General features: G+C 39.8%; 1 protein-coding gene across 1 annotated transcript in view; it reads left to right on the forward strand.

Moving 5' to 3' along the window:
* The window catches only part of phlpp2 (PH domain and leucine rich repeat protein phosphatase 2), a 37,158-nt gene that overhangs the window by 17,655 nt on the left and 4,877 nt on the right, over window positions 1–14,626 (forward strand). Inside the window, exons 6-15 of the mRNA XM_052063749.1 lie at window positions 3,776–3,930; window positions 4,768–4,914; window positions 6,339–6,569; window positions 8,783–8,985; window positions 9,689–9,749; window positions 9,847–9,942; window positions 10,735–10,890; window positions 12,374–12,574; window positions 14,095–14,257; window positions 14,325–14,455. Of these exons, the coding sequence (XP_051919709.1) occupies window positions 3,776–3,930; window positions 4,768–4,914; window positions 6,339–6,569; window positions 8,783–8,985; window positions 9,689–9,749; window positions 9,847–9,942; window positions 10,735–10,890; window positions 12,374–12,574; window positions 14,095–14,257; window positions 14,325–14,455 (1,544 nt within the window). The remainder of the gene's footprint in view (window positions 1–3,775; window positions 3,931–4,767; window positions 4,915–6,338; window positions 6,570–8,782; window positions 8,986–9,688; window positions 9,750–9,846; window positions 9,943–10,734; window positions 10,891–12,373; window positions 12,575–14,094; window positions 14,258–14,324; window positions 14,456–14,626) is intronic.

Genomic DNA, 14,626 nt, shown 5'->3' on the forward strand with positions numbered 1-14,626 from the left:
TGTTAGCACAAAACCTTCAGGCTATTGCTCAAACCAAAACTGCTAAATTTCATTTCAGGTTAATCAAATGCACTTAAAATAGTGAGTTGTGTGAGTTGGCTCCCAGTTGACATACATTTCAATGCGATTGGTTTGTTCTGACCACAGCCACACACCCAGTAAATACGAGAAAAATTGTAACTCAGTAACAACAACTTTACCTAACTCTAAGTAACTCGAACTAGGGAACTGACGGTAACTAGGTGACGGTAACAAAGTCATTGAATCTGTGTGTATGTTGCAAAGTACATTGAAGAATTTAAGTATTAAGGTGACACATTATAAGGCAAATTTAAGTAGGAGCAGCTTTTTTTCAATAAAATGTCAGCCCGTCAAATCATCCATCTATCCATTTTCATATCTGCTTTATCCTTACAAGGGTTGTGTGTGTGTGGGTGGGGGGTGCTGGACCCTATCCCAGTTGTCTTCGGGCAGTAGGCGGGGGACACCCTGAATGGGTTGCCAGCCAATCGCAGGTCACACAGAGACGAACAACCATCCTCGCTCACACGCACACCTAGGGACAATATAGAGTAAACAATTAACCTACCGTGCATGTTTTTGGAATGTGGGAGGAAAACTGCAGTACCCTGAGAAAACCCACGCAGGCCTTGGGAGAACATGCAAACTCCACACAGGGAGGCCGGAGCTGGAATCGAACGCGGCCTCTGCACTGCGAGGCGGACATGCTAACCAGTGGGTCACCGTTCCGCCTCTTTTGAGCTAATAACCTGACATTTGAACAAGGGTATGGAGACTTTTTCTCTCCACTTTATTCCTCGTTCATTATTCGTCTTATCTATTCTTCTTCTGTCATTTCGTGCAATATTGAGTGTGTGAGGCTTTACTTTCAATGAATGTCTTTTGCGCTTGAGCACCTTCCTCCAGCCAAGCAGACGTGATGAGCGTATCCTCTGAGGTAAAGGCAGCTTACAATGGTCGCCATGAGAGGCGAAAGCCGACAGAACAAAAACGGAATCCAATTACGGTAGTTGCAGATTCACATTAAGTGGACTGTGTATTTCTCTTTGCCATGGGCAGATGGATTACTGTTCGGCCGTAGAGTGCTCTGGAGTTTCGTAGACATATAGATGAGAGGTTGTTTCTTAGGAGACATGCTGAAGAGTGATGAAGGTGGGTTGGCTTCATGAGTCCACCATGTATTGAAGACAAACACCCAGGAGGTTTACAGCGCTGCATCGAGTACTTGGACATTTAGTGGTTCAATAAAAGAATCAAAATGTTAGACACCTCTGACCACTAATGAGAGTGTCCATCTTGAGTGAGCAAATGAATTGAGTCTGCACTACATTTTTATGCTTACACTTGTTGAATACCGCAACACCCTGTGGCAGAAATTCCCATAAGGAAGAGTTCTGTGCAGTAAAAAAAATGTTGGGTGAGCTCAAAGTTTCAAGGCAACATACTTGGATAACAAAAAGTTTTGTTTGTAGCAAAAATTGCCTTTCCTGCATTTTGAGAAAATATGTCTGACTCATTCTGACACATTCATATGGCCTGATAAGTACACAACTATTTTTATCTGTTTGAGCTGTTAATGTTCATGATTGTTTCAATTGAAACATAATTGACTGAATGCATGTATCACTTAATCAGCATTTAGGAGCGCAGGAAAAATGAAGAAATGACATTCTTCCATTCAAAGTAATATTTTCACCTCACCTAGATACATTAGATGTATAATACATATATATTTTTAATGAAGAGGATGTTGACATTTTTGTTTTTGTGGCTGTACGTGAAGGATCACCAAAAAGGTATCTGGTACTTCACTTTAGTGACCAAGTTCTGCCTTTTTTCATCAAGGTTCGATGAAACTCTAATTTCACAATTTCCCTACAGAATAGAGCAACGACACGTTTTCATTCCCAAATCTGGCTCAGAAATCTTCCGACGCGTGTGTACACATCCGATATACGCTGTCAATGTGATCTTGACACCAAAATATGCCGATGGGTGAAGTGATACACACCTGTGATGGGAGGATATTCATTTAATCCCCCGTTAGTGCACAACTTATTTTTTACGTGCGCTTTTCCTCTCAGCGGATTCTCCCGTCCACACTTGTGACATACCAATCGCAACTGCACGATGGGCTGAGAATTAATGGGGAAGCACCAGAGGTGCGATTGACTGCCACTTGAAGCTGGCTTAAAATCATTGGCACACAAGACTTGTAAATTGTCATTGAAATCCATCAAAAAGATAAACGAAAATTGCAATGTAGCAGATACAGTGTAGGTGCCCGGAAGAGCAACAAAAAGTTATTTCTGTATTTATTTTTGCGACATGCACCGGTTTCACATACACATATTTTGATGGACTGATATAGAAACAAATACAAACAAATGACTAAATATGAAACTCACTGTAATCATATTAATGATGATTATATAAATACAATGCTAATTGTACATAAAATCACAATCACAATATTACGGGGAAAAAGTCATACGCACTACTCTACCAACAAACTTGCATTGTAAACTTTATTGGACATACTTTCTAAAAAGATCTTCCATAAATGCAATTGAACTGACTGGGGAAATTAGCCATTAAACTGTGATTTATGCAGCAATATTAGCCACCAAATTATTGTCAGATTTGAGTAAATAGCCCCCCCTGGCCCATTGGGATGCACTGCGGTTGTCTATGACCATGCATAATGAGTGCGACTGTGGTATATCTTTCATTGAAGCTGATGTGTATTGTTTAGCCTGCCTCGTCTAGCACAGTGCTTCACTTATTTAGAGTCACAATGTTTTCTTTCTTTCTCCCCTCACTCTATCCATTGCTCCACTCTCACATTACCTAATTAGTTTCATTTATCTTAAAAGCAGTTGCTCTTCAAGAGTGAGCATTCGTGCGGAGCGTTTGTGTGGGAGATGAGCAGTTTTGTCTCTGTCATTTCCCAAATCAAGTTAGATGTGATGTCATGCTCCCGTGAGCAGCCGGCCCATTTTCTGGCCCGCTGCTCAGCGTGCAGTCTTGTGGTTAATGCGGGTCGTTGTTCTCAGACTCGCGCACCCCAGCATTGAAAGGCAGCCTGTAACAACACGCAGGTTTGTTTAGCTGCTTCCTTCGTGCAAAAAAAAATGTAAAAAAAAATAAGAAAATACAAATGCAGTCCTTTGTGATATGAACCACTGAAAAAAAAGGATTTGCTGGCTCAACTTAAAAAAAAATTAACTTACATTTTCTGTTGTTGTATTCATAATCGAATTTAATGATTGGTCAGAATGGTTAATTCTGTTACATGAACAGTTGTAACTCAACTTTCTGGTGACAGGAGTTTTTTGATATAGGAGCTGTTGCTTAGCTTTTTTTTTCCATCTAAAATTGCTAGCAAAAAATTTGAGCAACGAGCAATAAATAGTGGCAGTGAATATCACAATTATTTTAAGAGACCAAATGCTTGCTTCAATCTGTTTACTGTCATTCCCAGTTAATGTTGAAACACAAACCAAAGAGTATTTTCCATGTTATCTATATAATCAAAGCACATAACTTAGAAAAGTCTGTTAGCTCAATGCTAACATACGTTCCCATAGCTAACAAAACTAGCATCAATGTTTCGATAGTTATAACCGCAAAGCAATTTGAACGCAAATTGTCGTGAAATGAATTATACGCTTAAGTCGAGGCCTCTCTGTATTTAGCTGCTTTAGCTACCAGTGTTAATACAATTTTTTGAGCCTGCGTATATGTTTGCAAGGTGGTGTCGCAGACAGTCAGCCTGGTGGACCTATCGTGCTATAGTCTGGAGGCGGTGCCCGAGTATCTGTTCTACAGCCAAGATGTCACCCACCTCAACCTGCGACACAACTTCATGAGCCTCCTGGGCCCTGGAGGACTCCTCCACCTTCCCAGGTACAGACTTCACCCAAATATCATTATCATTTCAAATATCATATCATGATGGCTTAACTTCAAATCGCAAAAGTTGCAGTTTTGAAAACAAAAATAAGTATGCTTATTTTTGAACTGTCAGTGTGTGTGTGTGTGTGTACCCACACACACACACACACACACACACGCACACATATATATATATACACACACACCTGTATATATATATATATATATATATATATATACACACACACACACATATATATTATATAAGTACTGTATGTATGTGTATTTAAAAAAATATATATATACATACTGTACATACTTAAGAATAATAATTGCATATTCAATCACAATATTGAGGAGAAAAAAATAGATAGATAATTTTTCAAAGTAATTCGGCCCTATTTGAGCTACAAAATTACATTTTGCTGACATTAGAGATAAGAACTTCATTATTAGCTTAAGGTTTAAATGAACACTACAAAGATTGGATTTTTTTTGTGAGATAACATTTCAAGCCTAAAGTACAGTCTTTTATGGATAATTGGGTTTCTTAGAACAGGCTATCAGTTTATAAATCATCTAAAAATGTCTCAAATTGCTCCCAGCTAGCCTATTAAATGTACATGAACATGCTAGGCTGCCTTACACTTTGATTGCCACATTTTATTCTTGAAACTCATGAGCAGTACAGAAACACTCCCGGACACTTTCTTAGAAACGTGTCCTTTCTCTGACATAAAGTGGGTTAAAAAGGTCTTCCATACACTTTCCTGCCATTTGTTGAACAGGACCAAATACAGAATGAGAAGTGTGGTGGCATGTGACTAATTCTGCTCTCTTGGTCTTTAGGTTCTCTCAGTTGAAGAGTTTGAACTTGTCTCACAACCGTCTGGGTGTTTTCCCTGAATGCTTGTGTGAAATTCTCACCCTCACCGAACTTTGCCTCTCCTGCAACAATCTGCACAACGTGCCCGTGCAGATCTGCAACCTGCAAAGGTGACACACGCATGTATAGAGCACACTGGTACTACTTAGCACAAGTCATCTTTACACCACTCATCTAATTTCTGAATTACTGTGCCAGTCTATATTTTTGAAAGATGTTAATTACTCCATCTTATCATAAAAAAGATATTATACAGTCACTTGAATTACTGCATCTCAGTTTATAGATGCTATTATTCATGCACAAACATTAAAGAATTAACTGCTGAGCCATTTTGAATTGTAATGGAGGTTCTGCAAAGTTTTTGTGAGGCCAAGGGAAATTTTTAAAATGCCATTAATGTGACCTATCTTTAACCTGTACAACCCAGTCAACAACAAATGAATCTTTTCGAGAGAGAACGTAAAAATAAACATTTGAGATGATGCTTTTGCACAAATATGCACACCCTCTTTTACCTGCTTTGAGGATGTGTTCAGAATGAAACATTCATATTCTTACGGTTCTTGTTTCAGGAACACACTTGAACTCTCGCACATGCACGTGGGAAAATGTGTCAGACCGAGTTTGACATTTTTTGGTCAGAATACCAAAAGATTGTGTGGCTCAAAAAACTCCTCATCATCAAAAGAACACCTTACAGTGAAGCATGGTGAGGGTGTTGTTCTTCAGCTGGAACTGGGGCATTGGTCAAAGTGGAAGGAATTATGAACAGTTCCAAATATTTGTCAGTATTTGCACAAAACCTTCAAGGCTCTGCTAGAAACCAAAACCACCAACAAAACATTAGGCAAAGCCTACTTGAACACCCAAATTTTACGTGGGGTGATCAGTGGCCATTGTGTGCTGACTCCCATATTACATATGTTTTGATGTGTTGGATTAATTCCGAACACAGACACATACACAGTTATTAGCAGGTGTGCGAAATACAATATTTTCATTATTTTTGCCTGCATCCCAAAATAATAAAATACATTTCAATTGTGTTATTTATAGGTCACATTATTACTTGACAACATTTTTAAACGACTCTTCATGGTCTCTTTTTTTTTCTTTACATCACAAAAAACAAGCATCTGAAAAAGCATGTGTAGATTATATAGCCACTTTGTTGCTAAGCAAAACAGCAGCACCCAGCAGGCCATGTAACTCTTGTCTCACAGATGAATTATAAAGTTTACTGTACGGCGAAGACTTAAACTATCATGAGCGTTCTTGTAACTCACAACGTGGTATGAGTCCATGTTTATGCTGCGGGGGTATTCACGACTAATGCTCGTAGTTCCTACAGGCGGCACTTTTTGTCATTGTGTGACCGCAGCTCTTTTCTCTATGGGATCGCAAATAAAAAAATAATTTTGCTACTCGGGCTCTTTTATTCAATTTTTTTCAAACCAGCCAAATACCAGTACAATTATTCACAAATGAGTACTCAGTGATACTGAGACCAAGTCCTCCTCCTGTCCTGTAGCCTGCAAACGCTGTCTTTGGATGGAAACCACCTGAGCTCCCTTCCCGCTGAGCTGGGTGGACTGTCCCAGCTCAGCAGTCTTGGCCTCTCCTTCAACGACTTCAATCACATCCCAGCAGTGCTGGAGAGACTGAATGGAGTGGACAAGTTGTCCATGGCTGGGAACCAACTGGTGTGTTTGGATTTGGGTGCTCTGCTCACCATGAGCCACCTGAAACACGTCGACCTCAGGTAATAAATAATGAGAACCTCTTCGCCTTGCATCAGGACCAATACACGCCAAATCAAGAGCCGTTAATTTAAGGGATGGATCTGTCATTACATGTGGCATGGTAATGTTCGACTCCAGTACTGAGGGGCCAGAAATGCTCTGGCAAACTTCCCGTGCAAAAGCTACAAAACTACTGGTTACTCTAAAATGGTTCATTTAAGGTTCAATGATTTTGTTGTTTACGATGATACTAGTGCAGCGTGTTATACCGGAGACAAATTCCTTGTGTGTTCTACATACTTGGCCAATAAAGATGATTCTGATTCTGATTCGGAAAAGTTGGCCTGACTTACAAATATTTTGGGCTATTCAACTCCACTCCAAATCAGAGCTTTTTTTTCAGTTTTCAGGGGGTTTTTTCTCCACAGTTTAGCAAACGCCATCGATGGGCTAACCGAATCGCATCAGTGACATAGCGCCATATCCCGTTAAGCAACAGATATTTGAACACAGAGGGTAGAGCAACATATGTAGACAGACAATAGAACAATACTCACAGGCATATCTTCGTACTCTGTGAAAAATAATTACTGCAGATGAGTGATTCAGTTATTCAACACTTCTTTGTGTTAATTACACTGTCACAATGCATGCAGCACAATAATTTTTACTTCTTTACAGCCCACTTCATTAAGTGATCCCGAAACGTTTTTATAAAGTACAATTGTACATTATGCAAGTACAATTGTATGTGGGTGTGTTTTCGCATTTTTTGGGGGAAGCTCCGGGGGATGAGAACAGATCACTGGCATTTCCATTCATTTCAATTCAGAAAGGTCAGAGAGATAAACATCCTTTCCCCTAACGCTAAACAAGTTCTTCGTTCCAGTTTAGATTTGTTGTACTTTCTAATGATAGACTGACAGTTTGTTGAGAGTATCAGGTGTTTTATTCATTCCTTAGGTGTTTTATTCCCTCCTCACATCTCAGGTCTTCACTTACAAAAACCCAATTCTAATGAGGTTCGGACATTGTGTTAAACAATTAACAACCTGTATTTAATTCAAATCTGTATTTAATTGAATACTCTACAAACACAAGCTATTTAATGTTCAAACTGTTAAACTTTTTTTGTTTTGAGCAAGTTAGTGATTATTTGGGAAAAACAATAAAGTTTATTATTTGAATCTAGAATATTTTTTCATTCTACAGTATTGAATTCAATAGAGGTTGAAAATGATTTGCAAATCATTTTATTCCGTTTTTATTCGCTTAACACAACATCCCAACTTCAGTGGAATTGGTTTCGTACTTTTATTTGTCGGCTCAGTGGTGGTAGTTGAAGAATCGCTCATTGATTTTTCTCTTCTTGCCCACATTTCCTCCTACCACTCAACTGCCTCACCTTAGGCCAGCCGATAACTGAACCAGAGTGCTGGGATGGCATGTAGGTAAAAAATGAGGAACAGCTGTGTTTATAAGGACAAGGTGCGTCGAGGGTGAATTTCTGAGTAGTTCGCACTTGTGAAAGTGCAGCTGTTTATTAACTCCCCACATGGCATTATGAGAGAACCTCTCCCACTTGCCTGAAGATAACGCAAATAAAAACAAGCGACAAAGTAATCCTTTTGACTGAGTCGGTAAATCAACAACAAGGAAAGTTTGGGATTATATTAATGTCGTATGGCCGTAAGCGGCGCCTCGTTGATTTGCAGAGGCGCTTAGACGTATATATATCAGAATATACCATGAAACTAGTCCAAAATGAACAATAGCGTGTTACAGCACGGAACACATCACAGTGGTAACGTAAACAGTTCAGAAAAATCCAATATGGCAGCGTACAGTGTAAATCATTATTTTGATACTTAATTGTGTAAAACCTTTTTTTCAGGGAATCAGATGCCATTGAATTTTGCATTTCTAATCTTCATACACGCTAGAATGAAAGAAAAAGAATTTTGAAATATTTGTTTCTTTAATAATCCCATCACTTGTGTGTAGAATTGATTGTTGAGAAATACTGCTGATTCAGTCTCAATTTATTTGCTTTGTAAAGAAGGCAGTGTTTTGAAATTAAGAGGACCATAGCATAATTCCTCAGGGCAGTGTTACGCGGTTCAGATCAACTTTGGTCAATTCATCAATTAATTTTTGTGGTTTATTAAGGAGATGTCATCAAACAATGGCACATTTTCAGTGTAACCTTTGTTGTTTTTACTGTGACATGTAGATTAAATGGACTACGGTGTGTGAAAAGCGAGAGTCCTGAGGCAGTGACTCAGTTGACCCACCTGGACCTGAGGGACAACTGTTTAGACTCGCTGGACCTCACTTCCATCTGCAGCCTGGAGACTCTCCACTGTCAGCGCAACCAGCTGAAGGCGCTGACGGTCAGCGGCTTCGCGCTACACATGCTTCACGCTGGCAGCAATCGTGAGTCAGCGTCCATTAGCTAACCATCCATAAACTATATTTCGTAACCGGAACTTCAGTGGGGATTTACCGGACTTAATCCGTTTTTTAATCAATTGTAGAACCATTTACATTTTAAAGTTTGGATTCAATATTTACGTAAAAATAGCCCAAAAAAAGGAAAAATTTAAATAAAATTCATCATACTCATCAATATATTTATCTTGTAAAATATACATATAGATATGTGTAAAGAAATCAAATTGTAATCAAGCCCAAAGTCTTGTTTGTTGAAGTGTGCTTTTAAGGGGCAGTGCCTAGTGAGTGACATCAGGAGTTCAGACTAACTCTCTGGATGGCGTTTTACCGAACGGTCAGTTAAAAAAAAAAAAAAATCTAAGGTTGGCGCAAGTCAGACTTCTGCAGTATATTTTCAATTACTTCAACCAGCGCTAATGCTGAGGAAAGCTCGGGGCAGATTAGATGCACATAGCAACACACAAAGGCTAAACTCCAATTGGATGAAAAATCCAACATCCAAATGCCTGTACTGAAAGCAGCCGAGCTGAAAGAAATGCTACGAAAGTAAGAGAATACGTTGTTGGGCATATTGGAGATCTCAAGTGAGTGTACCTAATGTAGTGTACAGTCGGCATGTCTACTCTTGATAAGCAAAAATTGGTGTGACGGAAGAGTGCTGACTGCCACCTCCATCTGCCCGCAGGCCTTAGCTCAGTCAGCGTTTACCCAGTCCCAAACCAACTTACACACTTGGATTTATCACAGTGAGTTCTGGCTGGGGAAAATGTGACCCATTGTTTATTTATTTTTTGTATTTAATGTACTATACCAAGGTGAGTGTTTGTGTGTCTGTTGAGACAGGAACCTTCTGGAACACCTACCAGATTGGCTGAGTGACTGCAGAAAAATGGAGGTGCTGGACGTCACGCACAATCTCCTCGCAGAGCTTCCATCCAGGTTAGGTTTAGCTCGCAAGAACGGGGTGAACATTCAAACCCCACGCCGAAAGGTTTGAGTAGGGATTGTCAACCAGAACCTCTGACTCTGAGGCAGTCACGCTGTCCACGCCTTCCCTTGTGCTCCCCTCATTCACAAGTTCACTACTCCTATGTAGAGTTTTCATTTCCTAGTGTGTTGGCATTCGTCACATCAGGGGTTAATAGTGAGGCGAAAGGAAGTCGCTAACTCACTATCACAGCAGAACAGCAGGTCATTTAGTCAAATGTTCAGTCATTGTGTAACAAATGGTTACCTTATACTTTAATTCTATTTGTAAAACGAATGCAATTGTTTCGGATATTTTCAACACTCATGCAAAAGTGATGAGCATTCATTTGTGGGAATTGGGACTGAGCCCTGCTGCAAATAGCCAATCTGTCTGAGTACTTGATGACCCTCCAAAAAGGTTTCTTATTGCCTCTAAATTCCACAAAATGGCAGCGACCAATCCTTTTGTCCAAATGAAGCTCCCCCACTGACTTTCACATAGTTCCTTAGTGACAACATTACCATGAGGTGGTGCCAAGCCAAAAGTTTTATTGATTCTGCCTGACCACAATTTTTCTGTGAAGGTGAGAATTTGCAAATGCGAAATCATGAACACACTGATGTAAACTGCATGGTTATGACTTTCCTTTCTTAAAGATTGTACATCAACTCTCTTTAAACTGCTAACTGTGCTATCCAAACCGACGGAGAGTTCATTTTCTTGTTGTAATCCGCTGCATGTGGATGTCTTCTTTCTGACAGGTTGGTCAACAGCTTGAGTTTGAAGAAGCTTCTTGCGGGGAACAATCGTTTGTCAAGATTGCCAGACCTGCTCGACCACGTTCCCTTGGAAGTCTTGGACCTCCAGCACAATATGCTAGGAGAACTCCCAGAGAGTCTCTTCTTCAAGGCCTTAAAGTGAGTCCCATTAATCTCTTTAAATCCTCCATCTTGTCATGAATGTTTTTTTTTTGGTTTATTCTTCGTGGTTTTTTCCAAGGTGACAACTAATGTATCAGTTCTCATTGTTTGGCTAGTGTGTATGGAACGGTGGCGGTCCAGATCGATGAACTAAACTGCAACGTGAGCTAGATTTCGCCGACTGTTTCCTGTGAGCTAAATCACTTAACACCCATTAGTGCTCTAATGGACTTTTGCGTCTCAAATGCTGAGACGGAATCATGGCGGATTCGCTGTGCAGGATCATCTTCCTGGCCTGTTTTTTTTTTAATGATGTTACAATATAGGACACAGCTACACTCAAGAGACAGGCCAACAGGTTGTCAGTCAAGAGACAGTATCTCAAAGGTCCACCAAAAGCTGAGGGAGGTTGTCTTTTCGCGTCAATTATGAGGGCCGTTGGTCGTCGGACTATTTCAAGCACCTCACATTCAAAGAGAGGATGTATTTGTATGGTATAGAGAGTATGTGTGTCATAGTAGGTGGTAGAAAGTGCATGTCACAGACTTGAGAAATGATGATGCAGTTTATGGAGTGAATTTCGAATGCTACTGTATGTATAAAAGCCACTGATGTTCAACTCACGGCCATGTGAGGAGTCAGTGTTAATTACAGTGCGTTATTTTCCCATTAAAAGCCCTTTCTCGGTCTTGTTTATATGTTTTTATAGTTTGAGGTGTCACCAAAGCAAAAAGAAAAATCACATCCGAATCACCGTTTCGTTTGACAAAAAGTTAATTTTCCACAATTTTTGGTGGAAAAAAGATATTTTCGATGAAAACAACCCTGCAGTGGCAACACAAATGATCAGAAATATTGCTGAGAAGGGCTCACTCTGAAGACATATTTTCAGAAATTGGCAGATAACAAATTTACTGCTTGTTTAATTTCTCACTTGATGGGTGAGCAGATGTGCAAATATTTGTATACAAGCCATTAAAAAACACACTTCTGTAATATATCCCTTGAGGATTATAGAAGAGTAGCAAGTACTGAACCTCATATCACCTTAGTTGAATCTCCCCCAACACACACACACACACACACACACATCATTTTTATTTATAATGGGAAATCCAAAAGTTGGATTTCCCATTATAGTCAAATACAAGCATTTTCTCCTCATAAACAAAGTGAATACTATACCGAGTATTTTAGCTAGGTATAGATTACTTAGCTAAGTAGATAGGCAATATAAAGCTTCATTTAAATGCAAATGCTTTGAACATCTACTCAGCGTGACTGAAAACGCAAACCAAAGTTTTAGAACCACCACTCAATATCATCCAAAGCGAAGTATATAACACAATCAACATATCGTTCAATGATTAGTGCTCTCACACAAACTTGTATTGGATGTCTTGCGATTTTACAGTTGTACCTGGTGCCCATAAAACGAATGACGTGTGGAATGATTTGTCCCCCCCCTCCCCCTTCACAGTCTAAAACATTTAAACGCATCCGCCAATAACCTGGAAAGTATTCCTCCCAGTGGCCAATCAGATGACAGCCTAAGTACGCTGCAGGAGCTCTACCTGACCAGGAACAACCTCAATGAAAATTGCGGCGCTCTGCTGGTAGGACACCACAACCTGAGGGTCCTGCACATAGCCTACAACCAGCTGCTCTCATTCCCTGCCAGGTTTGTTCAACGTTGAGTATACTGGACCTGCACAACCAAATGCAGTATTACATAGGAGCCACCTAAAAAAATAACCCCTTTATGATGAACGCTAGAATACTTTAGTGTACTCAGTCCACCTATTGATTGAAAACAAGTTTTATTCCGAAAGAGTATTTTAAATATATTGTATGTAAGGCTATTACTGTGAATGAAAATGAATGAAATAACCAACTAAAATCGGGAAAACATTTTCATTAACAAAAACAAAAATAGTGATAAATACTTTTAAAAAATGAAATCAACTGAAAGTACATTTGTACGTTTATAAAACTAACTATATTTAGTAACTATAATTATATTGAAAACATCCTTTGTTTTCATCTTTTTCAATTAATTTACCTGAGTTTTCGGGTTTTGCCTTAAATTTATTTATTTCTGTATTGCCGCACATGCAGAAAGAAGAAGAAAGGTTCAACAGTTGTTAGAGAATTTTAGTTTACTTTACGTCATAACTCAATATTTAATAACTTAAAAAAATAATACTCCACATAGTGAACAAAAAAATTAAACTGATACTTAAACCAATTAATTAGGTTACTTTGTATTATAATTATCATTGATTCTAAAATCATAATCCATTTATTTTAAAGTATCGCGTCTGAACATGATGAATCCTTGTGAATAATAATATTTGTGATTACATTATTGATGAGAAAAAAAATGTTGATTAGCCCTATTAGAATCTCATCTAATCTTTTAAGTGTGAGGATAAGAAGGTAGAAGCTGTTCCCTTCTCTCTCTCTGATATTGTATTCTCAACCAGTTGATTGAAGCAACTGCCATAACTGTTCATCTGTGTCTATACACTATGACCTTGCCCAAGGGGAAAGAGGCACACATTGCTTCGAAGATGCCATCTGGTTGTACAGTATTTAACAGGCACAATTCCTGAAGCAAATTAACGTTCACACAACGATTTACTGGGATGCACAATCGGAAGATCTCCTGCAGAATACACTGTACGGACAAATGTAAACAGCTTACGTTTGTTTTTCTTGTCATGGCAGGATTTCTTATTCAAGTCATCTGAGACCCCCGTGCGGCCCGGTGGTCAATTGGTTAGCAATTCGACCTCACAGTGCAGAGGTCGTGGGTTCGATCCCGGCTCCGGTCTCCCTGTGTGGAGTTTGCATGTTATCCCTGTGCCTGCGTGGGATTTCTCCGGGTACTCCGGTTTCCTCCCACCTTCCAAAAACATGCACAGCAGGCTGACTGAACACTCCAAATTGTCCCTAGGTGTGAGTGTGAGCGCGGATGGTTGTTCATCTCTTTGTGCCCTGTGATTGGCTGGCAACCAGTTCAGGGTGTCCTCCACCTACTGGCCAAAGACAGCTGGGATAAGCTACAGCATGCCCCGCGGCCCTTGTGAGGATGAAGCAGTTCAGGAAATGGATGGAATATTGGATTAAAGAATCCAGCCTGTGTGTTCGTAGTATATACTTTTTTAGCACAAGTTGGTTGTGTTTGTTTGTCTTTAGTAAGCTGAGTAAGCTGGAGCTGCTTGAGGAGCTCAACCTAAGTGGTAACAAGCTGAAGAGCATCCCCTCCACGGTGTCTAGCTGCAAGAAACTGCATACCCTCATTGCACACTCAAATCAGATCAACGTCTTCCCGGAGATTCTCAACCTTCCTGAAATCAAGGTCAGACAGTTGGCTTTTTGGGGTGGGTGACATCACCAGACAAACGGGTCATGTTGTGTATTTGTAGCTTGTAGATCTGAGCTGTAATGAGCTGACTGAGATCCAACTGCCTGAATCTCTACTGCCCAGCCTCCAGGAGTTGGATTTGACGGGCAACGGCGGCCTGATGCTGGAACACAACACTCTTAATCTCTTCAGGTGAGTACCCCACAAAGGTTTTTATGCACATTGCCTTCGTATCCTGGACATGACTCGCTGCGCAAAGGGTTGAAAATCTTCAAGCAAATTTCTATGGGAATGGAAACTGAGAAATATTGAGGATATCCTAAATTGGAAACTTGAATTGATTAATTTACTCAAAAGAAACAC

Source organism: Hippocampus zosterae, chromosome 4 (genome assembly GCF_025434085.1).
Source record: "Hippocampus zosterae strain Florida chromosome 4, ASM2543408v3, whole genome shotgun sequence".
Taxonomy (NCBI): Eukaryota; Metazoa; Chordata; class Actinopteri; order Syngnathiformes; family Syngnathidae; genus Hippocampus; species Hippocampus zosterae.